The 19,199-nt window shown below is 45.2% G+C and overlaps 1 protein-coding gene across 3 annotated transcripts in view; it reads right to left on the bottom strand.

The window, feature by feature from the left end:
• SHROOM3 (shroom family member 3) overlaps window positions 1–19,199 on the bottom strand; it is a 351,046-nt gene that overhangs the window by 176,035 nt on the left and 155,812 nt on the right. For all 3 annotated transcript variants that reach the window (XM_069626325.1, XM_069626326.1, XM_069626327.1), the window contains exon 3: window positions 509–637. In XM_069626325.1, coding sequence (XP_069482426.1) covers window positions 509–567 — 59 coding nt within the window. In that variant the 5' untranslated portion in view covers window positions 568–637. The remainder of the gene's footprint in view (window positions 1–508; window positions 638–19,199) is intronic.

The raw sequence follows: 19,199 nt of genomic DNA, 5'->3' as shown, positions 1-19,199 counted from the left end.
CCTCCTTTCTGCTTTCTATGAGAGGGTTTCTGGCACGCTTACCACTATTTGATCACAAGGGGAAACTGAAATGCCGTTAGAAATCAATGAAGACTTAAAAAAAAAATAATAATAGGAAAGTGTATCGCAGGTTGACCAGCCCTAGTCCAGAGCTTTCTTCCAGTGCCCTGCTCCAACACGTTCTACTGCCCCCTTTCGGCCAGCAGGGGAAGCCAGATTGGCAGGTGGATGCTTCAGGCATAAACAGGAGGCATAGGCCCAGTCACATAGTCCCCTGGACCCGAATTGTTAAGCTCCTTTGGATATATCGCAGGCCTAGCCAGCAGGGGGCAGCGTTCCCACACATGTGTAGTATAAAGGCACCAGGCAGGAGGGAATCACACACTCTGCGTCAGTCAAACTGCAACTGGATTGGCATGCTTCAGGCAGGACTAACCACGCAGAAACCTTTTTCTGACTAAAAACATGCAGCATCTTATCTTTAGAAAAGAATTCCTTTCTTTCTTACCTGGAATGGTAGGTTTGGTGCCAAGGCGTCCCAAGCGTGCCCTGGGATATTTGCATCATGCTGGGATCTTGGTGGCTCTCCAGGAACTTGGGTGAATGTCAGGAGTGAGGCGGGCGAACTAGTTCACTTCTGCGTGGAAAGAGGGGGGAAAGGGTCAAGATGATGACAACACTCGCTCTTCTTTTCTAAGTGATTTGTATAAACACTAACAGCGACAGGGTCATCAATCAAAAACACGTTGGGAGCCATTTTCCAATCCTGCGAGTGTTAAATGAAGGGCTTAACGAGGCGGAAATGATGCATGCATGGTTTTATAATCTAACCCTCTGAGAGTTTGCCGGTTTTGTCAGGCATAGTGGAGGCACGGAAGGGAATCCTTCTTTCCGCCATCTCCATCCACTCTGCCTGACTACAATTACAGTTTCTGTGCCTGCAAGTGATTTTCATGTTGATGTAAGCTGTTAAAATAGCTCAGCAGGTTCAGGTCAGGCCTGGCTCTACGGGCCGAGCCCAGGAAATGGCTGCACAAAGAGGGGGGCTTAGAAAGGGGAGTATGTGGGTGGATAACATTACTGCAGAGAGAGAGTGGAGCAGGAACGTAATTTCACCAAAATGCCAGGGTTAGCGGAAGTGACATCACACGACCCTTGACCTACGATGACATAACAGGAAGTGATGTAATTTTATCCCACCCCAAAGTGACATCACGGGAAGCAATGGGACACAACCTTTCACCGCTTGACAAAACAAGAAGTGGCATCACATAGCATTGTTTCTAAGTACACTATGAAAAATATGGTTACGATATCACTGTAAAGTGATATACATTTATACAAGAATGGATCACCATATGTATCAATATCAGCGCATATAGGCCCATATTATCAAATTACTGTGAATGCAAGCAGACGTCCAAGGACAAATGATAATGATGTGTTATTATGTAGCACTTACACTTAAGCGCTTAATATAGCACAAATATACGTACAATATTACCCAACCTGTGTTGGTACTCATTTATTAACCTCAGCAGGATGAGATGAAAAGCTGAGTTGATATTGCTGGGAGTCCAACCTGCAGCCTGCAGAACACATTCACATTCCATCAGCGAGCGCTCAACCCACTGAGCTATCTTTACGGCTATAGCTAGCAGAAAACCAGCCACTCTAGAAACAGAGAACCACCTGCTGGTGGCCACAGGCCAGGAGCCTCAATTTCATTTATTTAAAAAAAGAGAGAAAAAAGATTTGTCCATTTTTCTTTAGCAAGGGAGACGACAGGGGTAGCAAGGGAGGCCTCCGGGGTGGTCAGCATCACAAAAGTTTGAATACCACTGCAAATGTGTATGTACTGTTCCGGGGCCGTGCAGCATTATATCCCTTGCAGAATGTTAACTAACGAATAATATTGCTATTTTCTATTTTCATGGAACACTGAACGAACATGGAATCAACAGTGAACGAACATGGCACTGGGGAGCCGGGCTCCCGCCTGCAGCACAAGCAGCAAGGCACTCTTTGCGCAGGGCAGCATTTTCCAAATTTGGTTCAAATTGGGACTCTTTGATAATGTAGTACTGTTGCCCGACCTCCAAGCAGAGTAGCAGGCCTGGCTTGATTACATGTAAACGCATTACAGAGGAGGAGCGGAGTCTGTACAGTATGAGAGCTGAAAGCTGACCCACATAACAAGAAAAATATCTGCAGATGTTGAAATTAAGAGCAAGCTATTTGTAACGCTTTCGCAGAGTCAGAGCCGGGGAGCACCCGGTGGGCTCGTGGCCGGCACTGGCCCGAGAGGAGGGGTCAGGCCAGAGCCCTAGTTTGAAAATAGATGTAAATTAGCAGGAGGACACACCTAGAGGGCCATATATTATGGACGCGTGGCTGGCGCCCATGTGAACGCGAGATTTGCTGCTCGCCACGTACGCGTATGCGGTGACGCAGGATGGCCCGAAGCTGCTTTTAGATCCTTTATATTAAATCCGTACTACTATCTGGGCTGGGTCAACGCCTACCCCAAAACAAACATTCTTCAAGACACAAACACCCTCATTTGCGAGCACGGTACGCAGGACTTCCCAGTATCATTTATCGGGCGCGTGACATTAATTTACTGCTGCAAATTCTATTCTTCGATCATTCCTGGTGTAAATGTATAAAGGCTTCATAATGACAAACTGTCAACCCACTTTAACATTAAACACTGTGTATATGGCCATCTTCGAGAAAGTTCTCTAGGAAAGCAAGCTCAAATAAGAGCTTTTTCTGCAAACTATATGCATAATATTCTTATTACAAAATCTGCATTCCGATCCCGACAAATACATACTATGTTCATGGGATACATTTTAGGGGTGGGGGGGACAAGGGTGCCCCCCCCCCCCCCAGCTTTTGTGGCACACCACTTCGTCCCACTCATTTGGCAGGGACCCCTTTCATTTAGATGGTATGCCCCCCCCAACATTTTCAGCAAAGTTACTCCACTGACTATGCTACACCCTGGCAGAGGGATTTGGGTATAGAAATGGCAACACTGATCAGGGAGAATATCCAGAAAACCCCCGTTTCAGTTCAAGCCCTTGATGTACAATATAAACTCACCTGGTACTACTACCCTCATTCATAAACGCACAACAGGCAAACGGATCGGATCACTGTTGAAGGGGACGTGGGAATAAAGGTTTCTCTTATCCTATTAGTTGGGAATGTTAGGAGTTCCGGCAAGTTCTGCTCCAAGATTCCATTCAACATTACTGGAATACTGGGTTATCCCATTGCAGCCATTCCCCCCTTTCATCTTTAGGGCTATATTCCTGGAAAAGACAGTGAAGGTAATCTTCAGGAATTGCCAAGTTATTGATGGCGGCAGGACGGCGTATTCCAAAGGCCAGAGGCAAAAGCGACCATTCAATGAAATCCATGAAGTGCCTGGGGTTTCCTGGCCTATCATGTATGTTCATCTGCAACATGGGTTCATATGATCTGGTTGTCATTTTTGCAGCATGCTTCTAAAGACCGTTTAGGACGTTATGCCCCAGCAGAATAATGGCCGTAGGTTGGCTTGCTCTCTCTCTAGACTCAGTATATATTATGGTCCCAATATAGGGCGGAAGGCAGGGGAGATAAAAGGGCTTAAAACATGCATGGTTTATATGGAAATCTAACACACAAACTTTTTATCTGTATACCATCAGTCAATCAATCAAATTTGGGTTCACAAAAAAAAATGTATACGTCAGTTGGTTAATGTAAATAAAAATAACAAACACAATTAGTGCCATTTAATAACCACTTTAAAATTCAGTGTGTCACACCTTTCACATTCAAAACATCAATTAGACTTTAATAATATTCCAAAAGAAGAAGTCACACTTTCTAGAAATGCAACACAATACAATAAAACACCAACGATAATTCTACCATTTGATTATCCAATGTGAGTTTTCGGCAACACCACAAATAGGTCCCTCACTTTATCCATCATTGACACATGATTCCACTACAGGTCTTGACTGGCCAATCACAATGGGTTCCATGTGATAATGTTGCTGTGAAAAAGTCACCAGGTAAGCAATTTTTTTCCTGACCTCAAATTCTTTCCTCAAATAATCTAGGAGGAGTATAATTATATATCCTTACCTCCCATCCTAGAATATTTGGGGAAGTGTTTGATTGTCTGGAGGGAGCCTTTTTAGGGAAATGTCACCACCTGGCGGCCATTTTCACAGCAACATTATCACTTGACACATCAGAATGCCGTATTGCTGTCTATAATCTCACCAATTGATCTAATTCCTAACAGTCTGACTTGAGCAGCAGCCTAAAATCAATTACTCAACTTTTTAGTTGCAAAGAGCCATGTGATAGCAGCCTTAAAGACAAGAGGAAGGGCCGGATCACTTGGGATAGTGACCTTTCCCCAACGTTTGGCTTAGCGGCAGAGCATTATCCCACGGTTCTGACTTCCCCCCTTCTATCAGACTTAATTAGCCAAGCCAGTCGAGCCTCAGTTACATCAGCATTCTTTATTCGGAAAGGTACATCTTCCCCCACTATCAGCTAGGGCTGTCCAACTCCAGGCCTCGAGGTCCGGATCCATGTCAGATTTTCAGCATTCCCTTCATTAATATTCATCAGATAAATGTGCATATAATGATGATAATGTATGCACCATTTCGCTAATGAATATTAATGAGGGATATCCTGAAAATCTATCAGGATTCCGGCCCTCGAGGCCTGGAGTTGGACAACATAGATAGACACACACTTCGAAGAGAACGTAAAATAAAAACACAGAAGAATTCTATTTCTGGGTAGAGTAATGTTAGAAAGTGTTAAAAAATGCAATAACTAGAAAGCATACCTCATTTGCCTTAGCTATGCCTTGATATTTCCAGGCTTCCTCCATTATCTTTATCGTTATGTAAAAAACAAAACAGGTTAGTTTTGACGGGGAGTAATGGCCATTGGACCAAGTTACAGGCCCAAGTGATGCGATATCGCTTGCCAAATGAGGTCACGACGAGTGGGAGGCAAGAACTTGTCGCATGAAGTGCTAAGATGCTGAGAAGAACACTTACCACATGAGGTGCTGAAGAGAGGTGACAAGCCCTTGCCACATGAAGTCCTAAGAAGTTGAGAGAAACACTTGCCACATAAGGTGATCAACATTTCCCACGTGAGGTGCAGGGAAGCCAAGAGTACATGCCATATGAAATGCTGAGAAGGAGCACTTCCCACAGCAGGTGGTACAAAGCCATGGGAAGCACTTACCACAGGAGGCGCTAAACAGTTGTGACAATTGCTTACCACATGAAGTGCTGAGAAGCCAAGATGAGCACTTGTCACATGAGGTGCTGAGAATAAGACAGAAGCACTTGCTACATGAAGTCCTGAACATGAAAGACAATAACTTGACAGATGAGGTGCTGAAAAGCTGAGAGAAGCACTTTCCACATGCGGTACGGAGAAGTAAAGATAAGTCATTGCTGACAGAGGAGTCAAGAGTCTTCAAGAGCACTTGTTACATACAATCTTAAGAAGCCAAGACCTGGCTCTGGGGAAAACAGACGTTGAGAAGTCTTGTGGTGGTCTTGAATTATTGAAGTGCTTAGAAGTCTGTGAAAATACTTAAAGTCAGAATAATATCTTGCACATGCAGGAGGCAGAGTCCTCAGTTGGAATAGATTTCTAAGATCCAATTATAAAAGCCAGTCATATGGTGAGAGTAGCCAGACACATTTGCATGAACAACCGCGGCTGACAATTAGAGAATGTTGTTCCTTAAGAAGAATTGAAGGAGGAGGACAACACAGAGCCATTGTGTTGTTAACTCTAAGACCGAGTCTATATGACTAAGGAGCGGGAAGCCAGGAGAGCAGATCTGAAGAAACAAATGCAGAACATATGTAATGTAGAAATGCGGAAAGAAGAGGATTTGGGATATTACGCAAGTAGTGCCACAGGCATGACAGACTTGAATAAGAATGCAAGTACTCACTTATACGCAGCGTAAGGCCAACACAGGCTTCTGAGACACTGTGTCATTTGCCCACTATTTGCTTCTCTGTCACTCAGCTGAGATTGACACTCCTGCATGCCTCAGACGCAACACTTACCAGCACACTTTTTTCAAGTATTGTAGGCATTCAGGCACGCGTCATTCCCACCATGTTGGTTTTGTTTTGTGGGTAAGACGCATGTCCAGGAAACCGTCATTCCACTGGGGCCGGGCGAGGTTGGTTTGATTACCCTGCAACCTTTGACACTATTATTTTGTTCCCGGTCTCACATAAAGTCATTCTAAAAATGATATCACCGTAATCAATGTTTTTTATATCCAAATATTTCTTCACACTCCCTTATTAATGTAGCACACTCGAGTCCTGCAACCGAACAGGATATGGCATGGGGCCCGGCTCCAGTGAAGAGTACGTCCACCATCTTAACTGCTGATGTAGCCGAGTTTCTTTGAACCGTGTGGCTGCTTCATGTACTCTACTTCACAGGGCGGGCATGCCACTGTTTACACACTCCTTTCTGAGGAGGCAGGTGTGGTAAAATGTCCTTTCAAGCACGCAGGCGGTCTATTGCAGTCATGCCGGTGGACTCGTGGACATGACGCACGCTGGGAAATCAACTGGGGTCACGTGATGTCAGTTCGACTCAGACAATCAGAAATGACAACATTATGTTTTTTTTCCTGGGTCTCGCATGAAATCCTAGCAAACAGTTTTTATATTCTAAGTGTTGTTCATACCGATATAAACACACGGCTCCATTCCGGTGAAAGGTACCATAACATAGACGAATGATTGAGCTAGTCAGGTGCCAGGAAATAGCACAATAGTCCCAGTATCACTCAACATTCAGAATAGTCCAATACATAGCACCATCTGCACAATCCCAGTGCAAGTATTTATTTTGGTCAATGTCTGCATAGTCCAGGTTTAATTAACATTCAGCAAAAACTACCTTCCAAAATATTCCCATACAGTACAGTATAGTCCCACTGTCACTGGGAAAATGAATGTTGGCAACAGGTCCCGAGAATTGGGAACAAATGGCAACCTTACCCCTGGGAGTCGGCCCTTCTCGGATAACTCCTCTCCCAAACTTCTGGACGGGTGACAGCAAAAGCTTATTAAAAACCGCTCCTCACCGCAAGACCCTCTCCCTGATTGATTCCTACCAAACTGACTGCCAAGCGCTACACCCTCTGTGAACCCAAAAGGTACTTTGTGCTGCAATGCATGAAGAATGTGTACCAGCCCACACAGTGACCCTCTCCCCCAGCATAGAGGCACCTCAAACAGGAAAAAGCAAAGAATTCACAGGATCCAACTTCTGTCGCCATGACAATGGTCTGATTGCATATGGCACCATTGCTCCTTGTTTATGTCTGAACACAGTATTTGCCAAGGCCTGATCCGTTAACGGCACTGATCAGCACGTTCTACAACAGATCGACCACAGTATGCCAGTGTTGGCATAGGAGCTGGCTGCCATGAGAAGGACGCATTCAAAAGTAGAATCCCTCCCCCAAAGGCCAAGTAAAGTCCAGTGCCTCTGAAGAAGAACACAGCCGTTCCCCCCTCAGAGGGCTACCTGTGCTGTAGGGTTCGTTTCTTTCCTGTATCTTCTCCTGTGGTAAAATAGTATGTGTTCTATTGGCATTGGAAGAGTTCAGTATAGCGGTATAGTACTGCGCTTCTTCCCATTTGTGAGGGTGCCATAGCGTTTCCATGGTGACAGAGGTTTGATATTATGGGACGTTACTGTATGCTGTGTTCTTGCCATTTGTGAGGATGTCATTTATTTTCTATTGGCATTGAAAGGGTGAATAAGGGGGTACAGTATTTGTGAGGCCCACTACAATAACATAAGGCATGTTCCTCTTCTTCAGGGACAGCAACTCCGCTCCTCCCGCCACTGGGAATTGTTTTAAAGGCAGGATTGCAACTGGATAACGCCATGGAGTGGGAGAAATGTCAGGGGCCAAAACAACCTTACTGGGGCTAGAGCAATCAAGCGGAGGTGCAGCACGTGCACAATAAGCCAGTGAATTACACCATCGGGTGGGAAAAGGAGCAGTGGCCATAATCCGCCTGGAATCTTGGTTATAGAACTAATAGTAGGATTCTGATTACCGAGGCCAAAGCCACTTTATTCCTCTGCCATTGTGGCAGCCTCTAACAGGAGCACAGCCTTCTCTGAAGTAGTAAAGCATTGTACCAAGCCCTCACCTTAAGTACCAGCAACCAGGGCTGGACTGGGAACTAAAAGAGGCCCTGGAAATAATTACTGGGGACCAAAAGAGGCCCTGGAAATAAAGTTCAAAGTGGCCCTGTATGACACCTTTTCAGCAAGCCCAATGCTTTTCCTATGAGAAAATTTGGAAATACCACAGAAAAGAGGCCCAGGGTGCAGAGGCCCACCGGGAAATCTCCAGAGTTCCCTATGGGCCAGTCCACCCCTGCCAGCAACTGAGGAAAAATGCAACAGAATCAACACATTTCACTCTACGCCTATCCTGTCAAAGTTGCAGAATCAAGGTGTTGATAATAAAGACGAGAACAGCTCGTGGAAGCAGCTGCTGCTCCAGAAACAGGCATGATAATGCTGGAGCATAGGCAGAACAGAAAGGTTTATCTGCACAAGAGACAAAACACGCATTAGTGTTGTGTACGTGGATGTTTTCTAGTGTACAATATTGTTCCAAAACGGTAAGCGATGACAACACCAATTCAGAACCAGAAGCCTTGCAGGAGGTTAATCCATGATCCCGTACCATACGGAGTCCACAGTCAGTATTGGAATAGGAGACACTTAAGCAAAGAGGAACACTTGGCTCCGAGAAAACAAAGACAGCATTGTTTCCTAAGGCCAGCACTGGACATAACCTGGCCTTATGGCACATAAGCAGGTAGCTGAAAGAGACGGGTGAGCACAGGCCCCATGGTGAAAAGTAGAATTGTTAGTGGTCGCTTGCACTCCACCCTTTAAGCACACCCATGTACTGGACACCCCGCACTGTACATCATTGTTTTTCTTTACATTTAGAAAAACATATATTCCAATGAATCACTCAGTACCTTGAACAGTTTTGTTTGTCAACCATCCATGGGCACTACTGTTTGTAGACAAAAAAATAAAACAAAAATAATGAATCCGCATTATAGGTTTCAAACTACAGGGGGAGAAGTTTGATTTCATCCCAGAACAGACAACATATAAACGGATCAACGTTATAAACCGAATCCCAAAAACTCGATATTACAATATTACAAAGCCCACTTGTTCGCATTTTGTAATTCAAGTTTTGGGGATTTTGTTTTTTTTTCCTCCCCGTTGTCCATTCAACATATTCGTGGGACACCCCCACAACGCTCGCAGCACATAATACCGAACTAGGGGAGCAGGGACACCCCAACTCCCCTTGTTAGATATTACGGGCTTCAATGTTTTATACCAGGTCAAATGCACAGTAAACGTGCATTCAACCTTTTTTTTTAGAAATGTTGGGGTAAACTCCATAAAAACACGCCAGCAGCTTCAGTTTTCCTTTCTCTGCCCATTATGGGAAGTGCAGTCCTAAATAAATCACATGATAGATATTAATAAGCGCAAACAATAGCACACTTTCCAAACAATGAGGCCGATTGCTTCCCCGGGATGTGCAGTTATAATGTCGACTGCAAAAAGTCAAATGACAAAAATGTTTTTAAAAAAATGGCCGAATTTTTTTATTTCGAATATGTCATTTTTTATTTTACATGATTTTATTTGCTTTCGTGCATTTAAAAAAAGGGTTTAAAAAAAATAAAAAGGGGGGTTGGGGTGAAACCCCTCACCCCCATTTCGAACAGAAATTTTTTAAAAAAGGACTTTTTTTCGACATTTTGACTTTCGACATTTTGTAATTCGACATTATCACTATAAACCCTTCCCCGGGCGTACATACAGTGCTGTACGCGTAAGCATGGCACAGTACATCACCATACGTTCAGTGTCGACTTGGGGATGGCATTCAGTGCATACTAAGATTGTGACATGTTGGGTATGACCAAAATCTTGTGCATGGACAGTGTTGTTTTCATCAAGTGTGGCAAGGTGGATAGAGTAGAGAGGTGCAGTCCATATGTTTTGATGTCTACGGTTATGCCGAGATAAAGGGTGTCATAACGTGACAATGGATGCATCGCAGATTTGGTGATGTCAGTTGATTAATAAACAAATGTGTGTGCTGTATTTTCTATGAAACGCTTCACAAACACAATACAAAGGAGAGCATCACTAAACGTATTGGAAAATAAGAGACAGCAAAATGGGAATCCACATTAAAATAAAACGGCGCATACAAACAGTAGCAATGGATGGAGACATATGAAGAGTGAAAAGCAACAATCAACATCCAGTCCACATCCTGCATCAAGTCATGCAAGCTTAGCAAAGCGATGAAGCCTGGCTTTGTGGATGTGTGATTGATTGTGTTTAGGGTCTGGGGGGGTCACTTGGGAAGTGGTAATCCCAAGTGTGCCTGGAATAAAGGAGGGAAGAGGAGCGCTGGGGGAAGGTGCATATGATCACATCAGCGAGGGGGAAAGGCATGGGTGCTACACTACAGTTGAAGGGTTACTTGGCTAGTAGAAGAGAAATTAACTTGTGGGTGACAAGAGTAGCACTGGAGAGAAAGGAGCACTCAAGAGAAAAAGGAACAGTGGGGGTGAAATGAGCATGGTGGCAAAGTAGAACGGGAGGGCACTGTAGTACGGAGCGAGAAAATGGCAATGCACTTAGGGGAGGGATAAAGGGAGAAGGCTACAGGTAAAGGATCACAGGGGGTGCAAGCATATGCAATGCTCCTGCATCAAGGGTGTGGAGGAACACAGGGGGTACCAGTGGGGGAAGATGCGAGGCGTGAATTAGCTCCACGAGTGGCAAATGGATGGCGAAAGAGACCAGAGAAGGCCCGAAGAGACCACCGGTGGTAGACCAAAAGGCTTCATTGGTGTAGTAGTCAGGAAAGGGGCCACTGGGGATATGACTTGACCACTGGGGAGGGGGCAAAGGATTCAGTTTCACTAGATACCATTGTGGCTGGGTCGATAGTAGATCACTTGGGCACCCGGACAACTATGAGGAGGGTGCAATGGGATTGGAAGAGGCAAGGTAGCTGTTGAGATGGGACAAGGAGCCACTGTGCACGAAGAAGGAACCATAGGATGGGGTGCAGGGACCACTGTGTGGGGCAGAATGCAGCTGTACGTACCATGAGACGTAGAGGGCCCACACTGAGGAGTGCTGTGCCGACTGAGTGGGATGCAAGGAGCCCTGGTTGAGGTGCAGGGCAAGTGACACCGAGGCCATGGTGAGGAGCACACAAACAATGGGTATTGGATTATGGGTGGGTTAAGTGCTGTGGGATGTTTTCACCCACGCATCCGAGCCCTACAACATCACTGTGCGTTGCTGATAGCATAATAGCAATGCTGCCCACCAGAAAAAGTGCAGTGAAAACCTGACAGATAAGCCACCATCCACTTTTGACAATTCCCAGACCCATCCTTTGGTTGCACACAGAGCTGTTCAAAAATTCGTTTCATTGGTGTCAAAATTTGCTGAAATCATGGCCCACAAGACCACTATAAAGATTCAACCTTCTTGTGGGGTGTTCCACATCACTCTACTGCAAGGATCCCCATCAAAACGATGTCAGCTAAAATCATATGCTGTCAAAGTAAATCCCCTTTTTGAAAGACATTAATTCAAGACAGCTGTCAAAAATGGGTGCAGTACCGGCATTTGACACTAACCGGCGCTAGCGATCTAAACTCTGGCAGGAGAACTGTATTTCAGGAGTTGCAAAAGGATCCTGAGCTAGCTGGGGCTTCAAAGGCTTGCTGATTAATGAGAATTCTCAACCCCTACTGTTCCCAGGCCCTCACAAGAAGGCAGACTGATTCAATTAAAAGTTCAAGAGGATGGGAAGTCTTCACACCTGCTCTTACCACCAACAGTACAGGATATCGCCTTGACATGTAAATTAGGAGGGAGGAGAGTTTCCTGCAGCCTGGCAGAAAGGACAATAGCCTCTTTCCACTGAATAGGATATGCTGATTTGGGTGTTAACTGTCAACACTGCTCTGGGAGAAACAAGACATGTGACCTCTGACTCACCAAGTTTCTGGGGGTGGACCCAGACACTTTTGTGAATTGAATTGAAGGCAAATATATGTTTTATAAGAATACTGATAACTAATTGTAACCAGATGACAGAAATGAGCAATTTGGAGATCCTTAATATGAAAAATGTACCTACAATTTGAGTCTAAACTCAATTCCGTACAATGTTCTGGGACCGAACCCTGCTATTTATTAATATTGCAGACACGGTGCTTACACTAGAGAATTGAAAACTGATTGTAATGTGCTCAGGGAGGGGGTGTACCTCTGTGTAAATTGTGAGGAAAAACCAATGTTGCAAAAGCTACTAAAAAGCACAAAATGTTGTCATTTCTGAACCCAAGCTCGCAGGAACATGGGGCTTGATCAGAGACCTGTCTTAATTCATCCATGATGTGTATATGTAATTTCAACAAATTGTGTATCTGGGAAATATGTGTTTTGGGTAAAATTGATTTTCTAAGTGAAACCAAAGGGGAGTGTTCTTTCTGTATGCCAGAAAAATTACACTGGATGACTCACAACTTAGTTCCCCAGTGAGAGCACAGAGAATTATCTAGCTTATCAGGATCCTCAGAGGGTGGGGCATAGAAAGTCAGCCTCCCCACCCACTTTTAAAACACATAAATAGAGACTGCTTTGGACAGGCAGGGACATTTACTTTCCACTTCAAAATTTTTTCTTGCAAAACATTTTGCAGGACCAGACAATATCCAGAAGACTCCAGAACCAGAACTTAGAATCCAGACTTCAGAACTTGCAGCCGAGAGGCCTAGTCCAAAAGCTGAATCCTTCTCAGCAGGCCTCAGAATCCAGCCACCTAACTAAACCTTCAACAGCCGGGCTGTGCTGTTTAATTCTGACTAGAACCCTGTGCCAGAACCCAGAAAGCAGTGCTGTATCCAGAGAGACCCAGACCAGACCGCTGTGAAGTGCCGAGACCAGAACCAGAGATCCAGAACCGAGACCAGACCAGATCGCTGTGAGCAGAACCAGTGCCAGAGACCGTCCCATGGCGAGAGAATCACAGCCAACCTGACCAGATCTTGACGGCCTATTTCAAATTTATAGTGAGTACCCAGCCAGAACTGTGCATAGTCATCTATTAGTTTAAAATAAGCTTATCCCATCCAATGCAACCTGCCTAGAACTGCATTAGAAATCGCGTGTTCATTCTGTGATTTTAAACCTGTAAAAGTGTAATTTGCCATTCTGAACTTTAAAATTTCATTTCTGAAAATCTACCCCCACTAAATTGTCCATATATTTGGAACCGCATGAACGAGATTTAACTTTCATTTTAAAGCTAAGATCCTGAGCTTTCCAACGAACCCAGAACCGACTTTCTATTCCTTATAGTTGTTACGTAATCGTGTCCGACGCACTCGGAAAAAGTGCCACAAATTGAAAACTAGCTCAAACTTCTTCACCTGTCAAAAATAGCTGTCTTTTGCTTGCATTGCTGAAATCCGTTTTCAACTTGATAATCCCTCATGAATCACTGATAGTGTTGACCGGAACCAATCTTAAGTAGCTATCACCTACCCTGAATCTCCTGTAGGGAATTAAAATCATTTTTAGCATATTTTGACTTCTTTGCAAACCACATTTTAAGTATTTTTGCCTGTATTTTAAAATCATCCCTGTGTTCTAAGCTTGCTGGGGGGAATTGAACATTGAATTGCATTTTGATTGTATTCCTGAAAACTGTGTGCTCTCCTTCCATCTCTTTACATTACATAGGGTGGGGGGGAGTGAATTGCCACAAGGGGAAAAGTGATTACATTATCTCTTGTTGAAACCATATCAGTTTATCCCGGTGCTGCATTCTTTCCATCATTGTTTTTCCTTGAAACCACAAAGCATTCTCAGCTACCTTATCCTTTCGATGCCAACTCCTAAGTGATTACAAAAGTGTGCTAGTGTAATATTATCCATTGTTGATCACTGTCATATTCATAAGTGTGCTATCATATATGAATTTATTTATAAAAGTGATATATATATCTCGTTTAATTTTTCAATAAATCCTTTAATTTGCAAAACAAACCTACTTCTTGGCTCAGTGAGGTCAGGGGGGTTCAAAGAGAAGGGCGTTATACAAGGGTTATCATCCAGATCCATGAACTTGTCATAAAAATATATAAATAAGGGCTTCCCTTGGGCATCCCAGACTTGGCATTGACTTAGTTGGAGTGCTGAATTGAAGTCCCTTAACAGTGCAGGATTGGGGGGTGAATGGGCAGTACGAAACGAACACTGATAAGGGCCAAGACAGCAATGACAGGCAGTGTCGCAGATATGATTTTGAGGTGGGAGTATTTTACTCCCCATTTTTAAACTTTGACAGTAAATGTGATTTCAAGAGAGTAAAAATGACTTTTCTCCTTTGCAAGAGAGTAAAATGTATGTGACACCCAGCCGACGTGTGCATATACTGCATGGAAATCATAACCATGCTGCAGCTTTCTGCATTGTGACAGAATACAGCTTTCATTATTTTTCTAAGATCTGGCCATTTGATCTCTCCTGTATATATTTAAATGTTGGAAACACAAAAACCTAGCCAATTACAGAACACTTGACATTAATCATCAGCATTGCCAGTTTGCAAACTACCAACTGCAAAAAGGGAAAGACCAGGAAGCAAACCTTCCCCAAATGGGCAACATAAATATGGAACATTCCACCTGAAATCTGGCGGTCCAAAAACTCAATATGCATGACGACAAATCTCACCAAAGAGCATCTCATGGACAGATCATCCCCACACCCTCCCTGAGCCACAGTAGAGCTCAGATTCGAGTTCTTTGTAATTTGTCGGCGGGGACCAGTTACGTTTACACTTCAACGTAAATGGGTCCCTGGTACTACATTTTCATCATTTGCATGGCAGAGTGTGATGCTGGAAATGCATCAGAGGGACAGGGCCTCCGTATCCTTGTCCTTTACTGCTTTTTATTGTGTGTTCTGTTGTGTTTTCCGCGCAGGAGTTCATGTGGGACTCCTGGCGGTGCCGCTCTCTCTCTTTTGGTTTAGTGAACAGGACCCGTGGGATACCCTTATGGCACCCATGGGAAAAGGTGCAGCCCGGTGCCCCTAGTGTATGTTTTTGGGCATCTGTGTGTGGCCTACAGAGCAGGGTATGGGCTGGTGGCAGCTCTGTGCTGAATTGACTGGTGCCCTGAGCGTCCTCCATTTTGGGATGCCCAGGCCCTGTCATTGGAATCGGTAGATTCCTGATGGAGACAAAATGGCCCCCATGGCCTCTTGCCTTCCATCACCTGGTACCTTGATCTTCCCTAAATCCCAGGAAGCCATGTCTCTGTCCCTTCCCCCTGACTGGCTGTTGGGTGGAAGTTCCATATATGGTAGTGTGGGGGAAGTGCCGACCAGACTGTATGTTGTGGGTACGCCTGTGGGTGGGACCTGGGTGAATGGAGTTTATGACGAATAAGCATTCTATGTTGTGGATGTGTAGTATCTGGTGGTTGACAAAACGCCTGAGATAGCTCTGCCCGAAACCGGTATGAATGCAGTATGGAGTATTGAATGGGTCAGTACTTGTCCCAATACACATAACTTGTTGTGAGTGTCTGGAGAGAAGGAATGGCCAGAATGCACTGTGTGCCTGATTGGCTGCCTGCCTGCATCAATGCCCTTAGTCGTGACTGGATGCTTGAGTATGACCCAGCGGAATGAATGAGAGATCAACAGTATATCTGAGGACCTCTCACTGCTAGAAATCGTGTTCAGAACCTGAGGTCCACTACGATGAGTAACTGGAGTAACTGAAGCTTGACCTTGAAGCCCTGCTGGACGAGAAGAATTGCGGTTGCTCTCCTTCACAATCTGAAAGCTGCTGTGCCTCCAAGGACTGACCCAGAGAGGACTTGGTAAGGCACCCTCTTCCCGAGCTACGAGGGACCATCGTGCACAGCTGATCTTTGCCTAAGCTCCCTGGTAGACAGACCTTCTACAGGCTGCCGACCAAATACAGTGACTGCTGCGGAACTCCAAGGAGAAGCGCCCAGACTGTTGTCCGCCACTGTCGACGACTGCCATCACTGACCGGAGCCGCTGTGCTCCTGTTTGCCTTAGAACTTCATTGATCCAAGGACGCTCTCATCCGCATCGTCGCCGCTGCATCCTGCTGGAGAAGGCCTGACCGTCGACGCGCCGAGGAGCATCTGCTGGTGGGTTTCCGCCACCCAAAAGACCACAGAGAAACCGACAACTCAACGCCCTTGCTGGGCCACAGTTCTTCAAACTCTTTGTGGTCCAGAACTATCGACACTGAGGAGCCCCGCACGCCTCTTCCTTGCAGGACATTTACGCTTCCCTGTCAACGAGCACCACTAGGAACGATGTGGCCACTTCACCGTCGTAGCTCAACCTACTCTCCGTCGGACGTTCGACGATGCGTGACTCCTGCCTGAAAGGGAGGACACTCAAGAAGGGCCGTCGATTCCCCAACAAGGAACGCTACAACACCAGGTACTTTGGGGTTGCAGAACTATTGGGAAGTCTAGTGTGAACAATATATGGACTGGGCTTGTATCTTTCTTCTACAGGTTGCCCAGGTGGGGGGATTGCCACACAGAATTGTGTCTAGGTAGCAGGACCAGAATTCTGCCAATTGTTCAACCATCTTGCTTTCCTTCCACTCTCTACTGCTGGTTTCCTCTTTATTTGATCTGTGTGTCATTCTGACCGTATGCACTTTAATGAGATCTGATAACGTTAGTGGTACCACTTTAGAACTGTATATATTTACCATTGTTGATTTCTGAGTACAAAGTGAGTTATCGTGATAGTGTACGTGACCTTGAATATTAAGACTGTGTTTTAACCGATACAGTGTGTGGACATTCCTTTGTGGGTGCTTCGGGACTACACTGTACTTAAGAACCAGCTCGCATCACCTCCTGAGAAGCTAGGCCTTGATTGCTCAACCAAAACTGCCAATAATAGAGAATCTTGGCAGGGGTCCTCTGTGCCTCTCCTCTACCATATAGAGAACGGACGTACAAACCCCCCCTCCGGTCTTTACACATAGTGCAAAGGGGAAGGCATGTATGCTGCCTTTTGCCCTCCCCTTTTGCACTCTGCTGTGCAAATGGAACAAACGCTGCCTGCCATGTACACATGGCAAGCAGCGTTTACAATGGATCCCTATGAAGTCTGCCTGCTTTTTGCACCATAGGTATCCCCCGGCATTTGCATGAGCATGAAAATGAATGCCTGTGGAAATGCTGGGGTATTTGTATGGTGGGGAGGCAGGGAGGTGGCAAAACGTGAGGCATATTCCACCCCTGATCTCTGCTATACAAGTCTAGGAAAATGGGCTGTGGCGGGAATCTAAAGCGCAAAAGCCTTACACAAAGCTTTTTCCCAGCAGATTCCGACCAGAGCCCTTTTACGTGGGGCTCAAAATGAGCCTGATTGGGTCCGCCTTTCCTCAGTATCTGTTGCCTGTGACCCTCTTTATCCCCCTTAATTCAGCCTTCGGTTTCCTTAATCTTTCATCCTAGCCCTATCCAAATTTGTTCATCCCAACACTGTAGCACATTGTTGTGCAATGCTCTGTGGCTTGCCAGACACATTTGCGCTCGACAAAATCCCAATACATATTTAGATACAGTGTGTACATGACCGCAGCCAAAAAGTGTTCAATGCACAGCACATGAAATATTGTTCATTTGCAATGCAAGTGGCTGATGTGCAGGATGAAAAGGACGGTGCTTTAATCTCCAACAGTGTATTTGAGTTGACAGTATTAATAACATGCAGATCACAAAAAAAAATACACAATGTACTGTATTTGAGTGCAGAGTGGGAAACCTGCCATGATTGAAGGAGAATCAAAGAGCACAAGGATCATTCTAATTTGGGGCTATAAGGAATACCACTGCCACAACAATGCTGTTCTCTTGCCTCTGACTACTGTTTTTTGATGCACTGGTTGTTAGAGAGAGGGTGCACAAAGAGAACCCCTAAAAGTCACATGACTCATTAAACTTTCTAGGAGTGGTGTCGCTGGAGACATTTTGCTTCAGCCATGTACAAGCGTTTGATGAGCAGGAAAAAGTTGAATGAACATTTCGGATGCAATTGGTGCAGACATGTCGGAGGGCAGTGTCCCTGACTGCATTGAACCTGTGTGAGAGGGTGCAGCAAATAAAGATGTAGAATAATGTTTATTGGACGCCAACAAGGTTGAGTGCGAGAGGTATGACTGAGTCGGACGCCTGTTGGGGGTGTGGTCATAAGTTGGGCTCATTTGAACACATGGGCCCTCATTACAAGTCAGGCGGTGGACCATGGTGCTATTAGCACCTTGGTCCATGCCGGATTCTGCCATGGTGGATGGCGGAATTACCGCCCCATTCTAAGGTGAGTGGGGCGGTAATTCCCCATTCACCATTTGCCCTTCCCCATTCCCATTTTTGCCCCATAGGGCATAATGGGGATGGGGAAGGCGCTAATATACGGCACCGTAAATTACGGTGCCGTAATTAGCACCAAGGTCGCTTAGTGCCTTGGACTTTAACGCTTGCAAAAAGCAGGTGTTAAAGTGTGAATCAGGCGTTAAGGGTTAACGGCGCCAAAGGCGCCGTTAACCCTTAACGCCTGACTTGTAATGAGGGCCATGATGTGCAAATGTTGTAGAGTGCGTGTGTTCTGGAGTGAAGTCACAATCGTTATGAGAACAGACTTTGATTTTGTGACCCTTGTCCTGGGGAGGATGAACTTTTGGAAGATTTGAATTATCCACAAAAGTGCTGGTTCTCTAGGGCCTCTCTGCGAAAAAAAGATTGTGTTGAGAGATTGGAAGGGTAGAAAACTTCCGACGTCCGCGGCGTGGGTTGAGGACCTGCAGAAGATGTCGCTGTTTGAGAGAGTCATTCCGCGCAGCCAAAGCAAAGGTGGTCTGTACGAGCTCTGGGGCAGGTTCCTGCACCTGACATAGCAACATGTCGTTTTGTATTATTCTTGCTTCG

Source organism: Ambystoma mexicanum, chromosome 6p (assembly GCF_040938575.1).
Source record: "Ambystoma mexicanum isolate Mex_15411 chromosome 6p, UKY_AmexF1_1, whole genome shotgun sequence".
NCBI lineage: Eukaryota > Metazoa > Chordata > Amphibia > Caudata > Ambystomatidae > Ambystoma > Ambystoma mexicanum.
The sequence above is the reverse complement of the archived record's forward strand: the minus strand, read 5'-3'. Positions and strand labels throughout refer to the sequence as shown.